Below are 24755 nucleotides of genomic sequence, written 5' to 3' on the forward strand. Positions count from 1 at the left end.
TTGAAACCACCTGTTGCGTGGTGTAAGCTACAATCCCAGATATCACATCCACTAGCCATTCATTCTGTTAGTTCTGTGTTTGCGAATCACAGGTAAAACAAAATTTCTCATTTTCACTATGGCCTTAAAAATAAGACTGCATTTCGAAACAGAACCGCGTACTAGCTATTAAATAAGAAATGTCGCTGATATGTTGAAGGTAGTGTCAAAGACCAATCTGGACCATCTTTTTTTTTTTTTAATCTTTACTGAAGTAATTGTCATTATTTTTATTCAGTTAATTGGTTTAAACATATTTTTTTCATTTCTAATATCTTCCATGTCATTTTAATTATTCTATTAAATTCTATATTTCCTCTCAAATAAAAGTTAATATGATTATTCAGATAATACTGTAAGGCTTAGGAAATGAAAAAAATAAATAATTAACTGATAGGAAATAATGATCACATGCATTTTGATAACGATTTAAAGAAAAGAAATAGTTCACTTTTAAAGAAAACGGACAGAAGATTTTCATTTGTCGTCAAGTAAGAGTTAATATGATGATTTAAAATGATGTGACAAAGAACAGGATAAAAGCCAATGAATTGAATAAAAATAATGACCAGTCATTTCGATGAAAAAAAAAAAAAAACGGAGAGGGCTTGATGTGTCTTGAGCCCACAATCTTCGGCATAACAAGCAAGTAACTTAACCATTCCGATTTTTTCGAACTAAAATCCTTTATTGTACAGAAGTGCAATGAATAACGACATTATACAAATATAGAAACGCTGCTTAATTGTGAAGCTAACAAGCTTCTACTTAGTGTGTGACAAAATCTCTCGCTAGCAAATGAAAGCAAGCACTTTTAAATTCCAGTTACAGAGCTGCCCATGTGTTCTGATCTCGAATCACCTTTGCTCCTTCACCTTTAAACAGGAACATATATATGTGCCAATTACTTTTGATGTGTATGATATCAGTTAACCTAAACAGCATCTGATTGTTTGTAAATGCGTATAAAGAACTGTTATCAATAATACTCAGAGTGGCTATGTCATGAAACAATCACACACACTGGCTGATTGTTAGGTAACGAAAATGTTCCGTGCTAGAAAACGTGTCCGTTGAATTAGGGTGAAATTTTGGAAACGTGTATTGTTCCTAAATTTCTCTGGAAAGGTTCGTTTAGACCCTTCAACAGATTCTTACCTTGTTACAGATAACTCAGTTCTACTCTGCATGCACACTGGAACAACATGAAGTGCTGAAGCACGTGTATGGGAAATCAGTCATTGCATGGCAAACTACCTTCTCTTATTTTATGTCATTTATCAGGTTGCATTAGGAAATTAAACTTTTGTTATTTTTTTGGAAATACGACTCATTGCCCATGCAATAGTGTAAGATGTGACAGGGCAGGTTGTACCAAATCTATCTTTTACTTAATAGCTTCATGAAATATTTATAAATCTATAGCAGAGTATTCTACAATTATATAGAATCCTTTTAATGACATAGAAAAGAAACTCAAACTTGCATGAAAAATGACCTTTTCTTAGAAAATTATTCTTTTGCACAGTATTTAAATTATGTAAGATTTATTCTTTGGCTTTCTTAAAGAAATATTTTAACTGACTGATAATTATAATACTGAACACATGAGTGATAATTCATCCTGAATACCAAAATGTACATATCGTTAAATGCAATGAAATCTTAACACTACACATATTACTTGGCTAACGCTTGCAGCAAAACGAACTCGATTCAAATTATCTTCTTCCCTGTCTATAAAACCCTCTGAAATCATCCTCTGTTTTCAGTTACATGTCAGAGAGCATATAAATTCTCTGGGTGGTATGTCCGCCATCCAAGCTACTCACCCTGCCATGATACAGTACTCCCCTTCCCTCTCTAGATAACAACTGCTTCCAACTCCTTCGCCGCCCAGACCTCTACTCAACAATACTGCAGCGTCTGGTAGCCAAAGAAGTCCTATCAGTCCTTTATTCAGCCATGCAAGACTGCTCATAGTGGTGAACATTCTAAATAAACTGTTCAATATACCAAACAAATGTCATTTTTCATTACATGAACATCTTTTGTAACCATTTCTCCTAATACGAACACCTTACAGGCGTCTTCATTATATCCCTCAAACTATCTAAAATAAGCAAGGAATGAATAATAATAATAATAATAATAGTAGTAATAATAAAAAGACAGTCTATAGCAGGGCACATTTTGTATCGATAAGAACCTTACATTATATATATAGACATTGATTTTAAATTCCACTTCTAGAGAATTTTCTTTATGCGAAGTTAATATACTGTTTGAACAGCTTTTGTGTGTAACTTAGGGAAGTTAAACATTAGAAAAGCAATAGTTACTTCAGGATTACGTTTTTTTCTGAAGAAAGAATTTCATGTGTATTACAAGAAAGTGAACATGGTTTTTATGTTATAATACGAATAATTTATTCAAGGTTTTTGTCAAGAAAGTGGTTTCTCCAGTTTCTTTAATTATGTTTACACCTAATCAAATTAGGTGTGAGATGCAAAACATATCATTTCCTTTTCTTACACTTAAAAAATTAAAATATTGAAAAAAGCTCATACCAATGATGCCTTCTTTCTGTTTTACTCTAATGGGTAGTCTTAAAACAGTCTACATTTAATTCTATTTTATTTGTGGCTTTACATTATGTTCCCAACTGTTTTGTTCCATCAGGTCATCGAGTTAATGACTCGAATGTTTACTCTTCTCCGCTGTTTCCATTCTTAATCTGACTCGAAAGTCACACACAGTTAACTGTACAGTGACGGTCCATACATGTCTCCTACATGAGAATTAAGAGTCCAAAGTTGCGGTAACAAATGATTTTAAAAACTTCCTGTTTATTGATGCCTTTCTGTTTGGTGAGAAAAAATGTCAAGTGTGTAACAAGTTAGGCAAAGATATTGTATTTAGTGCCAGGGAGAAATATCTAATTTGGTATCTGAACTTGGTCGACGTTTATCGTATTTATGGATGTAACCGAGACATTCCGAAAATCAGTGACATTTTGATGGCCCTAATAGACACAAGAAATTCTTTTCTCTGATTAGTGGCAAACGAGGGACTACACCACTGTATAGATAGTTTCAAAAAGTCGATCTCACTGCTGGGGACCATCCGTTATCTGGACGCCAAAACAACCCTAACCCTAGCGACTACTTCGAAGATCCATAACAGCGTGGATCTTTGTCGAAATCCACCAGCCAGATTGTCTATCTATCTGGACCACATTTCCCGGTGGACTGTCATTGGAAGACAAAGTGAACCCTCGCAGAGCTACCACACCAACACTATATGAAAGCTGTGGACACCGGCCCTTTTTCTCTGCCTGACAATTATCAAGCATGTCCTACTAACCGTACATACACCAGCAGCAGTCGCGTATTCTGTAGATTGATTCAAGTCGCTTAGATGAACGAAAGATAAAATTTTAGTGTCTTGTCTTCATCGGTGTCGTTAGAGACAGAGCACAACCACGACTGGACAGGAAAGTAGCCACGGCTTTATTTAAGGAAATATTCCATCTCAAATTGATTTAAAGAAAGCATTCCAAATTCTGCAATTTCTTATTTTGTGGTTTCCCGATAATTTACATTTCCTTTCCATCCTTCCATAAAATTCTGTGCTACAGATGAAAAAATTTATTTAAGTCTTCCTCAGTTCCAGCCCAACGTTAAATCCCAAGACTACTTCGCTTGAAGCTTCTTTTATTAAAAAAATAGCAGTATTATGTTTCCGATTATCCCGCAATTGCAAAAATCTTTCACCACATCTGCAACGCCCTATCAGTTTAGAGGTTCAACACGTAATTATTCTCTTTTCTATTGACTACTCATCACTTTCATTTTTTTTCTTTTATTTGTCCTTAATCCAAAATATTGTGACTAGTGCCCACTCGACTCCGCATTAAAATTGAAGGATTGACGACACACATTTGAGCTGGTAGCGTTATATTCCCCACATCCTCGTGTGAGATGTCTCTTTATGTGATACATTCCATATTAGCCATGAGATCAGGTTGTTGCATTGCTGAAGTCCTTTGAAAGTAACAGTGTACAGTGTTTCAGGAGCTGGTTGAAAAGTTATAGGGGAAGATACTAAAAACAGTGTCGATGAGATGGGGAATGAGGGAGTGGAGGTGCTAAGTGTGGTTGTTATTCTTTCTGGAGATGGTGCAGAAAAATCTTTCATTTCCTTTACAGACGATTTCAGTCCGGAGTTGGTCATATGGTCTCTGTTAAAGGTAGCTAAAGAACGAAATTTCGTGTTACGTTAATGACGCGGTAACGTAGCTCATTGGGTTTGTCGTTCAACAGACACGCTCTGTGCGGTTTAGAAGTGCGCTGGTCGTTCCCTGATGCAGTAGCGGAAGATCTTTCTACTACGATACCACACTACAGCACTATTCGCAGACACAAAAAAGTATCCTAATACTTCTAAGTAACCGAGTTAGGACTGTTGTGAGCGACATTCTGGTCGGCAATCCATTTGATGAAGTGAGTTTGTGAGGAGGGGGCGAGGGTAGAGGGAGGATGGGGGAGGAGGTGAGAGTGCCTTCTTTCGTGAGCTGACGCAGCACTGCACATCACGTAAGTTGTTTACAGTTGATGCACAATAGCTGTGGCCACATTACCTAATCAGCTTGAAAATTTATCTTGAAGTCGTGTAGAGGACATTCGCCACAGATCACCTCTTGTTTTCCATTTTTTTGGGTGTTCGGAGAGGGGGAGGGGTTGGAGGAGTTGATGTCGGGATAGAGATTGGGGATAATGATGGATGCAGCTCTGCTTACAGTGTATGACTGTGCAGAAGACGGGTCACGCTTTGCAGTGTGGGCGGCTTTCTTGATAAAGCGCAGTGATGTACCACGACCTATCTAGATCTTCACTACCTAAACAATCATCCCGCAATTATTGCCTGAAACGTGATCGATTCTTATTCTCACAACATATGTTGCCTATTGCAGATGACTAATTTTTTTATGCATATTCATTCCTACTGCCAATTCTACACCACTATGTATTCAGAATTTACTTGCATCCCGAATAATTGTACCTACACACTTAGCTATCAGTCTGCATAAAATTTTACTTGAGCATTAATAAGCTGTGTGTTTATTTGTTGTAAAAAGAGTGTTGATGAGAACGTCTGATATATGTCGAAAGTAGTATTTCTCCTTTCAACAAGATAGTAAAGTCATGTTGTAACCCGTTGCAGGAATCTACAAGGCTTGTACTGCGGACGCGGACTGCACCGAGTTCGTGAACGCACAGTGCGGCAACAGTGGCAGTTGTTCCTGCAAAGCTGGGTACCACGCCATCACTGACACTGAGCAGCGCAAGATCTACTGTGCCAAAGGTAGGCACACTTCCGCACCAGCCTCTAAAAATAACAGTGTGTTTGATTTGTAAGCGATTCGAAAGCAGCCAGAAAGGCTATACAAAATGTGTCTTTTCACTCATGTCCTACAAGCAGGATGAACTGAGCGTTGTAGAGAGATTGTATCCGTACATATACAGGGATTCAAGTCTTGGAGAACAACGCTCGTCTACACACTTGTCCAGAGAGCAGCTTTGTAGCATATGTTCTTTGACCCGGCAGCTATTGCAAGTAAACATGGTATTTATAAAGAATTGCTACACCTTGTATTGTAACATGATTGTCAGTGAACCTGCAAGGTCAGCAGAGATTGGGCTCTAAGAGAAAGATGGCTGTTTCATTTTTACTCTCAGACGGTCATTATCTCTGTGATACTTTCCAGTTAAACGCAACAGTCCTGAAGAAAATCACAGTGAGCACATAAAAGCAGTAAGTCTTTCAACTAGCGACCTACTATCAGTTTGACTTGTTGTTGTTGTTGTGGTCTTCAGTCCTGAGACTGGTTTGATGCAGCTCTCCATGCTACTCTATCCTGTGGAAGCTTCTTCATCTCCCAGTACCTACTGCAGCCTACATCCTTCTGAATCTGCATAGTGTATTCATCTCTTGGTCTCCCTCTACGATTTTTACCCCCCACGCTGCCCTCCAATGCTAAATTTGTGATCCCTTGATGCCTCAAAACATGTCCTACCAACCGATCCCTTCTTCTAGTCAAGTTGTGCCACAAACTTCTCTTCTCCCCAATCCCATTCAATACCTCCTCATTAGTTACGTGATCTACCCACCTTATCTTCAGCATTCTTCTGTAGCACCACATTTCGAAAGCTTCTATTCTCTTCTTGTCTAAACTATTTATCGTCCACGTTTCCCTTCCATACATGGCTACACTCCATACAAATACTTTCATAAACGACTTCCTGACTCTTAAATCTATACTCGATGTTAACAAAATTCCCTTCTTCAGAAACGATTTCCTTGCCATTGCCAGTCTACATTTTATGTCCTCTCTACTTCGACCATCATCAGTTATTTTACTCCCTAAATAGCAAAACTCCTTTACTACTTTAAGTGTCTCATTTCCTAATCTAATCCCCTCAGCATCACACGATTTAATTTGACTACATTCCATTATCTTCGTTTTGCTTTTGTTGATGTTCATCTTATATCCTCCTTTCAAGACACTGTCCATTCCGTTCAACTGCTCTTCCAAGTCCTTTGCTGTCTCTGACAGAATTACAATGTCATCGGCGAACCTCAAAGTTTTTATTTCTTCTCCATGGATTTTAATACCTACTCCGAATTTTTCTTTTGTTTCCTTTACTGCTTGCTCAATATACAGATTGAATAACATCGGGGAGAGGCTACAACCCTGTCTTACTCCATTCCCAACCACTGCTTCCCTTTCATGTCACTCGACTCTTATAACTGCCATCTGGTTTCTGTACAAATTGTAAATAGCCTTTCGCTCTCTGTATTTTACCCCTGCCACCTTTAGAATTTGAAAGAGAGTATTCCAGTCAAGATCGTCAAAAGCTTTCTCTAAGTCTACAAATGCTAGAGACGTAGGTTTGCCTTTTCTTAATCTTTCTTCTAAGATAAGTCGTAAGGTTAGTATTGCCTCACGTGTTCCAACATTTCTACGGAATCCAAACTGATCTTCCCCGAGGTCCGCTTCTACCAGTTTTTCCATTCGTCTGTAAAGAATTCGCGTTAGTACTTTGTAGCTGTGACTTATTAAACTGATAGTTGGGTAATTTTCACATCTGTCAACACCTGCTTTCTTTGGGATTGGAATTATTATATTCTTCTTGAAGTCTGTGGGTATTTCGCCTGTCTCATACATCTTCCTCACCAGATGGTAGAGTTTTGTCATGACTGGCTCTCCCAAGGCCATCAGTAGTTGTAATGGAATGTTGTCTACTCCCGGGGCCTTGTTTCGACTCAGGTCTTTCAGTGCTCTGTCAAACTCTTTACGCAGTATCTTATCTCCCATTTCATCTTCATCTACATCCTCTTCCATTTCCATAATATTGTCCTCAAGTACATCGCCCTTGTATAAACCCTCTATATTCTCCTTCCACCTTTCTGCCTTCCCTTCTTTGCTTAGAACTGGGTTGCCATCTGAGCTCTTGATATTCATACAAGTGGTTCTCTTCTCTCCAAAGGTCTCTTTAATTTTCCTGTAGGCAGTATCTATCTTACCCCTAGTGAGACAAGCCTCTACATCCTTACATATGTCCTCTAGCCATCCCTGCTTAGCCATTTTGCACTTCCTGTCGATCTCATTTTTGAGACGTTTGTATTCTTTTTTGCCTGCTTCATTTACTGCATTTTTATATTTTCTCCTTTCATCAATTAAATTCAATATTTCTTCTGTTACCCAAGGATTTCTAAGTTTGACTTACTTTGTATAAAAAAAATTTTAAAAAAATTTCACACTGCTTGTAATGTTGTTAGGCAACTCAAAGAGGTCATACCAACTGGAATAAAATTATGTTTGGAGGAATAGAATAAAAATTAAAACCACAAGGTCAAAAACGAGGTGCCGTGGCTCCTTTGAAAGTACCCTGAATCAGTTGCGCAAGTTCCGACTCTACACGACGATGTTCATGGACAGCGGCAGGTCACCGTCAGGCATGACAAGTCGTCTAGCCACGTGCCACACGTCCTCAGGTAAGCCATAAAAGACTGACATCGGCTTCCCACGACGCACAGCTAGGTAGTGGACTGTGCGCACTTCGAGTACGCATCAAAGGGTAGCGCGGTAGACGGAGGAAGTACGAGCTTCAGCCCTCCAGTCGATAATCACGTCACCAGTGAAACACAAAAACATGAAAAGAAACATATTCGTCTGTTTAACTACGCAAGTCAACAGTGTTCAGTTAAATACTCATTCATTGGTTAGATGTACACTGCCCGAAAAAAAATTAGTGCACCTGGAAAAACGGTGATGGCATATGGCTCCTGGGGCATAGTAGAGGTATTGTTAATGATCTCAAAGTCGTCCGCCAACGGATAGCGTTGTGGCATAGCTATCAGAACGCTATCTATGTCTATACAGAGAATGCTCACAGCCAGAAGGCTCAGTGGGCTGCAAACGTGTGAAGCAAGCAGGTAACCATGCCACGGAGACACGCTCGTGCTTTCTACAGCCAACTGAACGAGTCTGGAGGGGCTCGAAGTGTGGCCCTTCGAGTGGCGGAATGGACATTCCGGAGAATTGCCACGCAAGTTGGACGTGTTGCGTCGGTTGTGCTACGGTGATGGTATCAGTAGTTACGCGAATTTTCTCGCACCCGTAGACGAGGTTCGGATGTCCTTACAGCACAGACGCCCGCCAGAATCGTCGTATTGGAAGGGCAGTAGTGGCAGATCGTACAGGTACCACAGCACAGGTAAGAGGGCTTGTGAGTCCAGACGTGTCTACACGAACTGTTGCGAACCCGTTATTAACAGTGGGACTAAAGGCAAGCACACCTCTAGCCCGTCTTCCACTCAGCCAAAACATCGACATCCAAGGCTCGATTGGTGCCGTCAGCGTACCACTTGATAGATCGTCAGAGTATCACTTGAAAGAGGAAATGGCGCAACGTGGTCTTCAGTGATGAAAGGAGATTCTACTTGCACGCAAGTAATGGTCATTTGCACGTACGACTTGGTGAGCGCTGTCTCGTTGAGTGCATTCGCCCAGCACACACTCACTCCACCCCAGGCCTTATGGCTGGGGTGCGATAAGCTACAACTGTCGATCACTTTGGTGTTTCTGGAGGGGACACTAACCAGCGCTCGGTACGTGCACAATGCTGTTAGACCCGTTCCTTCGCCGTTCATGCAACAGGAAGGTGACGTGTTGTTCCAAAAGGATAATATTCGCTCACACACTGCCTGTAATACTCAGCGTGGTCTGAAAGACGTGCAGCTACTTCCCTGGGCAGCATGATCTCCGTATTTGTCTCCACCGAAGCACGTTTGGGATATTATGGGACGAGACGTGACTCTTGCTATTCGTCAGCCAACAACTCTTACAGAACCATGTGAACAGGTCCAGCAGGTGTGGCATAACACACCAGGAAATTATTCGCAACTGTGCGCCAAGTTAGCACCTGCATTGCCGCCTATGGCGGCTCATTATTTAAATTTACAATAAAGGATATTGAATTTAACTATTTTGTTTAGTATATTTTCAAAAATTGAATTAATGATTTACATTTCTGATCAACTGAATGGTGGACGGTTATTTCGTTCTAAGAAAGGCTATTAGATGCGATATAATTTGCTGTTGAATTACGCTAATTAGTTTGCTTAAATATGGGATTCTACGTCAGCGACAATGTTTTAATGAGGAAGCTAAGTACCTTGAAACTAAATGAATGGAAGAATTGCTAATATATCTTCGTCACTTGCTGTAGCGATACTTCACTTAGTAATATGTCTTTTTCATCTAGTTTATGAGGAGGTTAGTAATCAGATATATGTTTATATATGAACAGTGACAAAAAATCTGAAATTGCTGGTGTTTGTAATTAGCACGTTATTTACGTGAACTACTTACACTTATGCTTTCTAAATAACCAAAAGACTGTAACACATACTAAATTTAAGGTGATTAAGCCCTGCTTCAATATTCGAAATTCTTAGGTACTGGGCAAATGTCATATAAATAACAATATCGAAGATACCACAAAACTTTCAAAACAATAATAATAATAGTAATAATAATAATGATAATTTCGGGGGAAGCAAAACATAAAAACTGGAAAGAATCCATCTGCTTTTTTACATAATCTCTTTGTCATTAATACCTGTAAAATTTTGTTATTGTTGTTTCCACTCTGTGAGTTGTTAAAATTATATTTTGATATCATTTCAACAAGTTCTGTATGTGATATAAGCTTCAAGGTCTTGTGGAATTTGGTAGAACAGGATTATTGCACAAAAACGTAGTGACTTAGAATGTAGTTCAAAACGCAGACACAAAAATTTTTGATCATTTGCACAATGAGATAAATGTTTGACAAGCAGTGAAACAGATTTTAAATGTAATCTGAAACAATTTCTTCCAGAAGAAATTGTACTGCCGGAAAGAAATTAGTACAAACTTTTTGTTTCTAATTCACTAAATTTATTGTCGCAACAGTGCTTATGGAATACATGAAATGATTACATTTACAGATTAATAAAAAAATTGGTTCTGAGGTACCAGGTATCGACCCATGTTGAAACAGCCATATTAATGCGAGGTGTAGCCTCCATGGGCTACAATACAGGTGCTGACTCTGGCATACAGTTGCTCATACGTATGGCGAATACCGTCTTGGGATATGTAATGCTACACATGCTGGACCTGTTCACATGGTTCTGTAAGAGTTGTTGGCTGACGAGTAGCAAGAGTCACTTCTCGTCCCATAATATCCCAAACGTGCTTCGGTGGAAACAAATCCGGAGATCGTGTTGCCCAGGGAAGCAGCTGCACGTCTTTCAGACCACGCTGAGTAGTACAGGTACTGTGTGAGCGAACATTATCCTTTTGGAACAACACGTCACCTTCCTGCTGCATGAACGGCGAAGGAACGGGTCTAACAGCATTGTGCACCTGCCGAGCAGTGGTTTGTGTTCCCTCCAGAAACACTCCGAAGGTGAGCAAGAGTAACAGCTTATCGCATCCCAGACCATAAGGCCTGCGGTGGTGCTAGTGTGTGTTGGAAGAATACACTCTACGAGACAGCCCTCACCAAGACGTACGTACGTGCAAACGACCATCACTTGTGTGCAAGTAGAATCTGCTGTGATCGCTGATGCCATTTTAATCAGCCTGCGGAAAGTTTGAAAGGAGCAAGATACATGTCCGCTGATACGGGGAAATATATCATGGATGACATAGTATAAATTAAAGGTCAGAAAATGTACCGGAATTTATCTATATTTCGCCCCCGTGGATGTATTCAATAATTCAGTAACTGACTTAAATGATTAATCGAACTGTGAATGTGTAATTAGCATAATTTATTATGTCAAACTTCGATAACGATGATCATCTACTATAACAACAGGACCACACTGTGAATTGTGTTGTCTCCAGCAGTTAGTGTACACACTGTTTTCGTACTGAAATGCTTGTTAGAATTGAAGAACAGAGATTTAAGAACTTTATTTAGTGACTATGTTAATTATTTGTTTGTCACACGTGAACTTTTGTATACAGCTACGTTTATGTTAGGTTACTGCACTTAAATAATATTGCAGGGCGTCAGTGCGGTATGTGACTAGACATTTATCTGTGCATAATTTAAGTATATGATAGTCTGGTCATAAACAATAATTTATTCAGCATCTCAGTGCAAGTAAAGTGTTTGAACTATAAATGTGGTGTAGTCTACATACTGACAATTGGCTATTTGCAACCACTAACTTATCAGCCTGATTCGAGGAAGGCGCAGCTCTACAGCACAGTTAACGTTTACCATACAACTAGATGGTGTCGGCCACGGCCTGTTAGTAAGACACATCTCGGCATTCTTTTGGAACGAATTTATAAAGACCCTAACTCTCTATTCCATTCTTAATTATAGTTCTCTCTTATTCTCTTCCATAATTATTGTGAGGCCTTGACTAAGTCGTGCGACCTTGCTATAACCTTGGCTGTCTATCGTAACGTGTAACTTCAGACACACTACTAAAAACAACAACACTGAGGGTTGGTATCTTATTTTGGAGTAAACAGAATTATTTTACTAATCTTAACCGTCCCTGTACCTGTCTGAATATTAATTAGGCTGTCGTACTTCCACTGGAGCTTTTACTGGGCAAACTAGCTGCTCGTTGTATCTAGAAACATCGTTGTCGGAGCTGAATCGCTGGGACCACAATTAACGCTGACAGGTACTGCGAGATTCTGAAAAAACTAAAACGGGCAATTCAGAATCGGAGAAGATGAACGTTGAGCAAGGGCGTACACATTCTCCGTGACAACGCTCGCCCACACATCGCTCAGCAAACCGTTGCTCTCCTGCAACAGTTTCAATGGAACATAATCACCCACCCGCCCTATACTCCTGACTTGGCGCCTAGTGACTATCCCCTGTTCCCTAGGTTAAAAGAACACTTGGCCGAAAGCGATTCGCTTCGACGACGAGGTGAAAGAAGAGGTTCGTAACTTTCTGAACAACATGGCGGCGAGCTGGTATGACATGGGCATACAAAAACTGCCACAGCGTCTACAAAAATGCATCGGCAGAAATGGTGATTATGTCGAAAAATAGCTGAATGTTCAAGCTGTAAACTGATGTAAACCGTTACAGAAATAAACAGGTCTATGTACTTATAAAAAAATAGGAGACCTTACTTTTGGGATTACCCACGTACTTGCCAAAGTTTACAGACCTGCCAACGGTCTGTAGGGTCGTTCGTCAAGTAGTTTGTAAACCACTTCTCTCGTGGATGAATTACATTTCTTGAAGATTCTTCCAATGACTCTGCCTGGCATCTAGTTTTCCTGCCATTAGTTTTATATGACGATTCCACTTTAGGTCGCTCCAGATGATTATTCCCAGTTATTTTACGACGGCTAGTGTTCCCAGTGATCTCTCACCAAAAGTGTAAACGCTACATTTATTTACATTCAGGGTCAGGTTGCCAATCCCGGTAAAAGTCACTGATCCTCTGGAGGTCTTCCTAAATTTCTCTAGGGTCTTCTGGCATTGCAGCCTTACTATGCTGTTGTGTGTTACACACATATTTGGAAAGTAGTTAAGGAAGTCCTTCTGACAAAAGGTTTTTTCCTCCGTCTTGTGTTCACAGAATGGATACTCCCGGTTTTCCTAAACATGTCGTTAATCACAAATCTCTTTTGCGAGTAGGTATATTTCGATGTCAGTGTAAGCACTGCCAATTCATTGATATTGTGGCCTGTATGGGCATCCAAATTTAACACAAAACGAAAAACATGCTACGAGGTGTGTTTATAAAATAAAGGGACTATTGCTATAAAACATATTATTTTAAAAACATATATATATATATATATATATATATATATATATATATATATATATATATAGTTATTTTGACCCTCAATACATTCACATCCTCTATACCTATACGAGTCCATGCTAATTTTCCTTTGATGGAAACAGTGTAGGAAGTCTTCCTCTGTAACCTCCTTGATGATGAGCTGTGATTTTTCTTTAGCCTCTTCAACGGACTGAAGTCTTGTTGCTTTTAATGCAGATTTGATCTTAAGGAATAAATAAAAGTTATATGATGCCAGGTCAGGCCAATAAGATGGATATTCTAACACTGGGACGCTGTACTTCGCTATAAATGTCGTTTATAGACAATGCGGCATGAACAGGTGCGTTGTCTTGATGCAGCACCAATGACATGTTCTTACACAAGTCGAGTAGATTTTACTTCGTTTTCTCACAGAGCTGTGCAAGAACCTCAAGTTAGTATAACCGATTAATAGTTTGATCTTCAGGAACCCTATGTCGATACACAATTCCATAAATATTGAAAAAAAAAACAATCATAACTGCTTTGACTCTTCGTCAGCTCATTCGAGCTTTTTTCGCTCTCGGTGAAGTTTGACCCTTATAGTGCACGAACTGGCATTTAGTTTCTGGATCATAAGTGAAAAATGAAGATTATTGATTTTCTGTGCTCGGGAACTGGATGTAGTGTTGTCCTTACATTTGTATCGTCATAATTGACATTACTATTAAGATGACTGAATGGGCATGGTCAGAAAGCCAGTAATTCAAGAAAAAAAGATTCGTGAGATGTTTTCACTGTTTACAGGAAATTAGAATCATTTTCATTGATAATCAAAGTATCAGTAGAAACATTTTCACGAGCTTCTTTTTGTTGGCTCGTCAGAAGTTTCTGCACTTGTTAAAACTAATTATGTGAAATCTTTCATATGTATTCGTTGTCAATTACTACAGTTTCAACAAGCGATCGAATACTGAATCGATGATTAGATCAAATCAGTCTACCTACTTTTTCGATGTTTTCATCCATCTTTGATGTTGAAAGGCACCCGGGCGTGAGTCGTCTTGAACGTTTTCCAGGCCAGCTTGGAAAAGCTTGAACCACCCAGAAACTCACGTACGTCATAATCAGTCCTCGCCATACACTTCTTTTAGTAAAAGATTGGTTTCAGTAGCAGTTTTTCCCAGTTTCATGTGGAACGCCACGACAATTAGTAGCTCTATTATTACACTTATCTAAACAAAACAACCGCCCTTGCACAAACGAAGGCCACGGTCGCACTGATTTGTCTACAGACACTAGAGATGCCGCATTCGACTCCTAAGAAAGTTTCACGCTTCAGTTATTGGCAGCTCATTTTTGGTGCATGCGTACCTACTCTGTGACAGCATCAGTTCTGATATATTGTAGCCACAACTCGTACAATGACACAAACGGTTCATTTGTTATGAACTTCGTTTGTGTCTCTCGCTTGAGAACAGTTTTTCTCGATTATCCTAAGAGGAGAGTATTGTGTCGGAATGCGTGAGTCCCGCCGTGTGTTGCAGGGCTGCGGGAAGAGTGCTCGGCGCCAGCGGACTGCGTGAACAACGCCGAGTGCCGCGACGGCCGCTGCTCCTGCCTGCCAGACTACCTGCCCAGCGTCAACGGCGCCCGCTGCCACCACAGTGAGTACGCGGGGCCCTGCCTGCAAGCTGCAGTTTGTGGCACCAGACGACAGGTGTACCACACACACACATAGGGTTCATGAAATGGGTATTTGCCGATCAGGTGTTCTACTGAAAACCTCAAGCATCAATCAGTTTCGGTCTTAGACCACTATCAATGGATATCTATCCAAAGGTACTAACACAGACAAATAGAGTGCAGATATACAGGGTGGTCCATTGATCGTAACCGGGCCAAATATCTCACGAAATAAGCGTCAAACGAAAAAAACTGCAAAGAACGAAACTTGTCTAGCTTGAAGGGGGAAACCAGATGGCGCTATGGTTGGCCCACTAGATGGCACTGCCATAGGTCAAACGGATATCATCTGCGTTTTTTTAAATAGGAACCCCCATTTTTATTACATATTCGTGCAGTACGTAAAGAAATATGAACGTTTCAGTTGGACCACTTTTTTCGCTTTGTGATAGATGGCGCTGTAATAGTCACAAACATGTGGCTCACAATTTTAGACGAACAGTTGGTAACAGTTATATTTTTTAAATTAAAATACAGAACGTAGGTACGTTTGAACATTTTATTACTGTTATTCAAATGTGTGAACTTATTATTTCTGAGAACGCATGGTGTTACGGCGTGATTACCTGTAAATACCACATTAACGCAATAAATTCTCAAAATGATGTCAGTCAACCTCAATGCATTTGGCAATACGTGTAACGACATTCCTCTCAACAGCGAGTAGTTCGCCTTCCGTAATGTTCGCACATGCATTGACAATGCGCTGACCCATGTTATCACGCGTTGTCGATGGATCGCGATAGCGAATCAACTTTCCCCACAGAAAGAAATCCGGGGACGTCAGACCCGGTGAACGTGCGGGCCATGGTATGGTGCTTCGACGACCAATCCACCTATCATGAAATATGCTATTCAATACCGCTTCAACTGCACGTGAGCTACGTGCCGGGCATCCATCATGTTGGAAACACATCGCCATTCTGTCATGCAGTGAAACATCTCGTAGTAACATCGGTAGAATATTACGTAGGAAATCAGCATACATTGCACCATTTAGATTACCATCGATAAAATGGGGGCCAATTATCCTTCCTCCCATAATGCCGCACCATACATTAACCCGGCAAGGCCGCTACTTGTCGCAGCCATCGTGGATTTTCCGTTGCCCAATAGTGCATACTATGCCGGTTTACGTTACCGCTGTTGGTGAATGACGCTTCGTCGATAAATAGAACGCGTGAAAAAAATCGGTCATCGTCGCGTAATTTCTCTTGTGCCCAGTGGCAGAACTGTACACGACGTTCAAAGTCGTCGCCATGCAATTTCTGGAGCACAGAAATATGGAACGAGTGCAATCGATGTTGATGTAGCATTCTCAACACCGACGTCTTTGAGATTCCCAATTCTCGCGCAATTTGTCTGATGCTGATGTACGGATTAGCCGCGACAGCAACTAAAACACCTACTTGGGCATCATCATTTGTTGCAGGTCGTGGTTGACCTTTCACATGTGGCTGAACACTTCCTGTTTCCTTAAATAACGTAACTATCCGGCGAACGGTCCTGAAACTTGGATGATGTCGTCCAGGATACCGAGCAGCATATATAGCACACGCCCGTTTGGCATTTTGTTCACAATAGCCATACATCAACACGATATCGACCTTTCCCGCAATTGGTAAACGGTCCATTTTAACACGGGTAATGTATCACGAAGCAAATACCGTCCGCATTGGCGGAATGTTACGTGATACTACGTACTTATACGTTTGTGACTATTACAGCGCTATCTATCACAAAGCGAAAAAAGTGGTCCAACTAAAACATTTATATTTCTTTACGTACTACACGAATATGTAATAAAAATGGGGGTTCCTATTTTAAAAAAACGCAGTTGATATCCGTTTGACCTATGACAGCGGCATCTAGCGGGCCAACCATAGCGCCATCTGGTTTCCCCCGTCAAGCTAGACAAGTTTGGTTCTTTGTAATTTCTTCGTTTGACGCTTATTTCGTGAGATATTTGGCCCGGTCACGATCAAGGGGCCACCCTTTACATATTAAGAAATTATAAAGACGTACCAAACGAACGTAAATCTCTAAAAGGTTAAGAACCGGTAAAGTAGATACATCTCCGCTGTCAGTTATTTGACAATGGTGTTATAATATGTAATAATTTCCAGTACAGTAAGTGATACACGAGACATTTACTGTGCACTCAGTAGTGACGTGAGTTAACAGTACTGCCATGGTACAAACATGAAGAGTTGGTCGAAGACCTTCTATAAACCTCTTCATTATATGTTACAAAGTATATCAGTCATGAGTTGATTAATAGCTGATTGCAGGAGACTAGGCTATCTTTGGTGAACTTTTTTGATACTTCCTCTTGTAAACAGAAAGCGGGACACGAAGTTGCCGTTACAAATATAGAAGAACATCTATCTCACAACAAGGAAGTACGAACCCATTCAATACCTAGATGGCAAACAGTACATCTACATCTACATCTACATCTACATGATTACTCTGCAATTCACATTTAAGTGCTTGGCAGAGGGTTCATTGAACCACAATCATACTATATCTCTACCATTCCACTCACGAACAGCGCGCGGGAAAAATGAACACCTAAACCTTTCTGTTCGAGCTCTGATTTCTCTTATTTTATTTTGATGATCATTCCTACCTATGTAGGTTGGACTCAACAAAATATTTTCGCATTCGGAAGAGAAAGTTGGTGACTGAAATTTCGTAAATAGATCTCGCCGCGACGAAAAACGTTTTTGCTGTAATGACTTCCATCACAACTCGCGTATCATATCTGCCACACTCTCTCCCCTATTACGTGATAATACAAAACGAGCTGCCCTTTTTTGCACCCTTTCGATGTCCTCCGTCAACCCCACCTGGTAAGGATCCCGCACCGCGCAGCAATATTCTAACAGAGGACGAACGAGTGTAGTGTAAGCTGTCTCTTTAGTGGACTTGTTGCATCTTCTCAGTGTCCTGCCAATGAAACGCAACCTTTGGCTCGCCTTCCCCACAATATTATCTATGTGGTCTTTCCAGCTGAAGTTGTTCGTAATTTTAACACCCAGGTACTTAGTTGAATTGACAGCCTTGAGAATTGTATTATTTATCGAGTAATCGAATTCCAACGGATTTCTTTTGGGACTCATGTGGATCACCTCACACTTTCCGTTATTTAGCGTCAACTGCCACCTGCCACACCATACAGCAATCTTTTCTAAATCGCTTTGCAACTGACACTGGTATTCGGATGACCTTACTAGACGGTAAATTACAGCATCATCTGCGAAGAACCTAAGAGAACTGCTCAGATTGTCACCCAGGTCATTTATATAGATCAGGAACAGCAGAGGTCCCATGACGCTTCCATGGGGAACACCTGATATCACTTCAGTTTTACTCGTTGATTTCATAATGATCCATGAGTTGTATAAGAACAAACATCAGTCTCAACATAAACGTAATGTGCGTGGTGTTGATAACATAAAACTGACTAAAAATAAAATTCTTACAAATAGGTACAAATTGTCAACTATCATTATTTACAGCCTAGTTACAGTAATCAACTTTTACCATTAGGTAATGATTATGTGTGAAGGACCACGTGAATCGTCAATGTCATATCAAAAAATGGTTCAAATGGCTCTGAGCACTATGGGACTTAACATCTATGGTCATCAGTCCCCTAGAACTTAGAACTACTTAAACTTAACGAACCTAAGGATATCACACAACACCCAGTCATCACGAGGCAGAGAAAATCCCTGACCCCGCCGGGAATCGAACCCGGGAACCCGGGCGTGGCAATGTCATATCACTTTTATTGTTTGTTTTGAGAAACGATATCTAGTTGTAATATTACTATCACGAAAATGTAACAAACCACAGCATAATCAAACGAGTGACTAAATTTGGCTTTATGGACAGCTGGTAGCAAGTACATACAACAGTAACGATAGTCACACAATTTTCCTTTTAAAAACGTAATGTAGCTATAAGGCATTAAATGATTCGCCACTGGGTTATTTAAGACGCTAGTATAAAATTACTCCTAATACAGGTATATAATTGTCAAGCAACATATTTACTTGTAGGCATATTGACCGAAGAAGCATTACAAGGAACGGAGACCTCAGGTTACAGTTGACTTATCCCACAGATTTATATAAAAAATGAGGGTTTAGATAATTTAAAATGCCATAACAATGTCCACGAAGAATAAGTAAGTGCCAAATTAACACACAGTTTGGAGCAAATATGCGGCCACATACTTACATGTGCACACAAGTATGCAAGTTCTGACGATTAATGAACATGATGCATATAATAATTTGACAGTATTGTATCTGTTGGATAGACATAGGGAATATTATTCATTAAGATGTGAAAAGAGCTATCATGAATAATAGAGGCATGTTTCATACAAAAGACAACTTGTTGACTAGAAACTGACAACTAATGGTCAAACATGCATTTCATGAATTACTCGATGGCTGTAAACAGTCAAATAGCAAAGACGTTCGTATGCACGGCATTTCAAAGTCTTTGCAGACATAATGTTCGCTGGCGCTTCCCAGCGACACTAGGCAACCGTTAGCATTCCCCAGCCCTGGGACGACGAGTATTTCCTCGAACTAGCAGGGTCTGTCTACCAGTTGTGCAGCATACTACCTACCCCACTAACTTGACAGAGTGTTTTTCAATATTAAAATCGTAAGAATGAGTGTTTCTGTGCGGAGAAGAGTATTTTAGAAGCGAATCAGGAACGTTTTTGCATGGGCTATGCACTGCTACCTCTCAGGGGCATAACAGTCTCAAACGACGTCTGGAAAGTGTCAGCAAACGGTTTGTCTCTCACAAAATTTGTTCCCCATGACGTGATCTCCTGGACGTTTGTCTCAAAGACTTTGAAATAACTTGTATACAGGCTGCGCGTCTAGTCCTCTGTAACAGACTGGATCTACCAGCGTCCTCCTTGTTCTGTTCGCCAGTCCACTCCTCAAGTAGCCGATAATGGGTCTCGATGGAAAGCCATTTTTTATTTTTTTACTTATTGTTGCTTCACCACCTCAAACTTTGCTCGAAAATATAAAAAAAATACAAAAAACTCAAAAATACAGTTATCTGCCGTTTCTCAATACTACGTGTAATTTACAGTATAGTGTTCACGGCATAAAAGTGAGGGAAAATATAAGAAAATTGTCAAGAAAATGATGAAGTGGGACGAGTCCTAGCACATTTAACCCTGTGCTTACCAGAATATTAGCATATTCTTGCTACTAGTCGGGCCTTTCAGGACTGTGTTGTTCAAACTGACACTATTTTCACTACTTATTATGTGCACCATATTTGAGATATAACTATTCTTGAACCAATTTTATTTATTTAAGGATTAAATTTTTTAAAAACACAATTTATTTTTACTGGTGGCTATTTAAGGAAATATAGTTTCTTCTAATTCTACACCAATAGTTTTTATAATATCATTCTTATTTCAAGTTTCCGCAGGGTCCACGGATAATAGCAGGATGTTCTGACTGTACAGGTTTGGCGCACTTATAACATGTAATCTGACATTTTCTCTCTTTCTTCAGTACGCAATATGTACCTCTTTTGCTTTTCTTAGTCGGCACTTTTGCTGTACTTCCTCGGTCGGGTGCTACTAACAAATTCATTGACGTCTTTACCCCCGCTACTTAGTTTCCCAAATTGTTGATAGAAGTCCGACGTCTCATTATTCTGTTGGTAGTCAACATCATTCAAATAATGTATATATTTACTACTCATACACTGATCATGTTGCAAAAATATCACCAACGTCCAACGCCTTCTTTTCTCTTCACACTGTAGCTTCGTATCCTCTGCTTCATGGCGTCAACGCCACCTTTTGTGGCACCTTAATTCCTTATAACTTCACACTTCTTTACTTCTGATGGTGATACCTCTGCATAACATAAGAAACTAATATAGAGTCTACTTCAGGTTCTTTAGGTGTAATAAAATCGGCAAGTAGTTCACTTGTACTTTTTTTTATAGTAATGACTACTATCATCTCTTTTGACTAAAAATAATGAGCTAAATTGAGAGATGTAAAAAATTATTACAGGTGATACTACGTCCATATTTTTCAAGTTCAGTCACAAGCGGTTTCATAACATTCTCTCCACAGTCTCACGTCTCTGGTTTCTTTCTCCTTCCCCAGTAGCTTGTACTTTCACGAACTGCCAGAACGTCGTTCCGTATCTACCAAGTTTTGATGGTATGTAATGTCTAAATGGACACCGACCTCGATATATGACCAACTGTTCATCCACAGTCATACTCCATCCTGAAATGTAGGCATACCTCTGGGTAGTTTCTCGCATCTCAAAATCTTCTCTGATTCCAGTTTGTCACTTGAAATATCCTCAGGTCGAGCTACTGCATTGTCAAAACTCTCTCAGAATAGAATAGAATAGACATAACTTCACTGAACAGTGGTTGGCCATTCTCGACACTCCAAAACTGACTGATATAGTCATTTCTCGACTTGTAAACAACTGTCAGGCACAGAACACCAAGAAACTTTTTCATTTCATGCTAACTTATTTCCATCTAGACCTTGTAAACGCTTAGACCTTCCTTGTTGGTCCACATACACACTTTCTCAATGAGGGTTCTACGAGAGAACAATATAAGACAAGACCGTTCATTATCACAGTTCCTAATCGAATATCTTGTAGGTCTCTGGTCTCCTTTCAATACATTCTTTTTGCTTTGTCCAACAGAAATTCCAACCTGAGGGGCTGTAGCTCATATTTCATTATTTCACTCACATTGCGAGAAAACAATAAATGACGGCCGCGGTGGTCTAGCGGTTCTGGCGCTGCAGTCCGGAACCGCGGGACTGCTACGGTCGCAGGTTCGAATCCTGCCTCGGGCATGGGTGTGTGTGATGTCCTTAGGTTAGTTAGGTTTAAGTAGTTCTAAGTTCTAGGGGACTTATGACCTAAGATGTTGAGTCCCATAGTGCTCAGAGCCATTTGAACCATTTTTGAAAACAATAAATCACAGCAGAATTTGCACTAGATTTTTCTTATCCTACTTCGTAAATGGATTCTTCATGGTCGTCGTCATCTTCGTGTTGTTCTGAGCTTTCAGCGACATCTGCCTCACTATCGTTATTACTGTAAAATTCAAATTCATTAGGTTGGTTTTTAAAATCAGAAGACTGCTCCAATAATACCATTATCTCATCATCCGATAGTACTCCTCATTCTCACTTTGTAGAACAGACGATACGGTTATGAATAATGCACCAAAATAAACATGTACTTATCAAAAGGCGCCCTGTTGAATGTTGAAAGAACAGCAACGCGGGTTAACAATACCTAATGACTTAACAGACGGTGTGCATACAGGCATCTGGTTGTTTAACGACTGCTACTTACCGCATGGGCTTGCGAACTCTGTACGGGTGGAAACGTGAACCAACACGTTAACACAAATCCATAGGTAAACTTTTATACTTATTTTCCAAAATTGTGACTAACAAGATAAATTAGAAGAAGTCTTAAAGTTTCATTAAACTGAAGGACCTCTGAGGACGTTGGCAGTTATAGGGATAAGGTTGTTTCTGACTTAGTCTTAGGTGTTATTTTTCCTTTACGAAAAAACTGTAATTTCCAACCAAACAGTGAAGAGAGAAAACCTTTGACCTTGAATTAATTTGAGGGAGACGTGCGGATAACTGTTTCTTTCTTCGAAAATAAAGTCGAAAATTGTTAATTTTCTCTGGAAAAAGTGATGCATAAAGTTGAAAGTGACATCCATCCAAACATAAAAACTGTGAAAGTATAACTTTTTAAAATATGTAGAAGCAACAATCTGATAAGTACAAATCCAAATAGTATGATAGCTACTTCTTTCTTCGACTCAGTTGTGTTTATTGTTGTTTTTTTACTTGGTACGCATTTCTAATGACTCAAGAAATAATAAACACAGCTGAATGAAGTAAAAAATAGTAAGAGAATATTCTACGTTGTCCTTAACACAGTATTTAACAAATTATTTCCCCAGTTTTTCCGGCACAATGTAAACATGAAGCTCTTGTCGATGTGGTCTACTGAAAGCTAAATCCACTTGCTCTCCGTCTACAGCTCCTCTGTCACCAGACTGAGTATTCCTTGGCGTTCCAGTATGTCTTCTATAAACTGAGCTCTTCTTTTAGTCAACCGAAGCTTCCAGTTCTATACTGGCACCAGTATGCGAATATAATGAGAATGATCGCATGAGCCTAATCGTAGCAAGAAGATTTTAAGTCAATCGTTTTCAAGTGAATACCTACGAGGGTTGAATGAAAAGTAACGCCTTCACCGTCGTTAATTGGGTTTGAATGGGAATATTTTAATAAATCAAGCACATAAATAATCCTTAGAATGTGATCTTTAAGTACCAATACTCACTTTTGCACATAGTCGTCACCCAATTGGATACGTTTCTGCCAACGATGAACAAGTTTTGTGAAGCCGTCACGGAAGAAGTGGACACTCTGTTTACGCAACCGCAGTCTCGCAGTTCTCTTAACATCTTCATCACTCTCCTGTCACAATTGAATGGAGAAAGGCGTCACCTTCATTCTCGTAACGAGAGAGGAGTTCCTGGCAAATTTCAAGTCTGTGCGCTTGCATTTCAGGAGTCACCATCCGGGGTATCCATCGTGCACAGATCTTCCAATAGCCAAACAAAGCAATAATGTGACCCACACGTTCTCGTGAAATGCCGATTGTGCTTGCAGTTTCTCTGTAAGTGATACAACGATCGTCCTGAATGAATTTGTCAACATTTTGATTGTGAAACTCGGTGTCTGCAGTCACATGACGTCCAGCTCTTGTCATGAAGGTCAGATGTTCCCAACCCAACATCTTTAAACTTGCTCGCCCAACGACGCATAGTACTCACATCATCATAATCACCATAAACTGCTTTCATCCTCTGATGAATCTCCTTTGGAGTGAGACCTTCTGCTGTCAAGAATTCAATGACTGCACGTTGCTTAAATCGCATTGACCGACCTTCTGCGCAGGGTTCCATACTTTACACTGTAACAACACAACCGTTCAATGCTAAGGCTGCCCGCCAACTGGTGCTGTAGAGAAGAAGCTACAGAACAAGCCGGTACCTGCCGCATTCCAATGCTGCCAACTGTTGAAGAGTTGCGAAGGTGGAGGCATTACTGTTCAATCAACCCTCGTTCAACAAGTTACTTTAACACATAACTTTCCATACCCTCTGTTTCCTCTAATTGTGAATAATGTATGTAAAACAGTGCAATCACGCACAGTAAAGACCGAACGAAACGAGAGATACCATGAAATCTCGAGTAACATACAGAAAAATCCGATGACTTAATTTGATAAATCAAATGGTCGCCAGTCCCGCTGGACAATATCTGTTCGCTATCTAATCGATAATCGGAACAGTAATAATGACGTTCTAGCTTAAGTAAAAGTATGTCAACAGAAAGCTTACTCACATATAACGAACACAACAACATGGTAGAAATAACAGCGGGAAAACATTAGTAATTGTTTCGTTATGAAAACCGAAAGTAATAATTTGGAGTAATAAGTAAATGT

At 39.9% G+C, this 24755-nt stretch overlaps 1 protein-coding gene across 1 annotated transcript in view; it reads left to right on the top strand.

Moving 5' to 3' along the window:
* LOC124545562 (tenascin-like) overlaps positions 1-24755 on the top strand; it is a 164720-nt gene that overhangs the window by 91900 nt on the left and 48065 nt on the right. The window contains exons 5-6 of the mRNA XM_047124512.1: positions 5266-5406; positions 14964-15083. Coding sequence (XP_046980468.1) covers positions 5266-5406; positions 14964-15083 — 261 coding nt within the window. The remainder of the gene's footprint in view (positions 1-5265; positions 5407-14963; positions 15084-24755) is intronic.

Source organism: Schistocerca americana, chromosome 1, assembly GCF_021461395.2.
Source record: "Schistocerca americana isolate TAMUIC-IGC-003095 chromosome 1, iqSchAmer2.1, whole genome shotgun sequence".
NCBI lineage: Eukaryota > Metazoa > Arthropoda > Insecta > Orthoptera > Acrididae > Schistocerca > Schistocerca americana.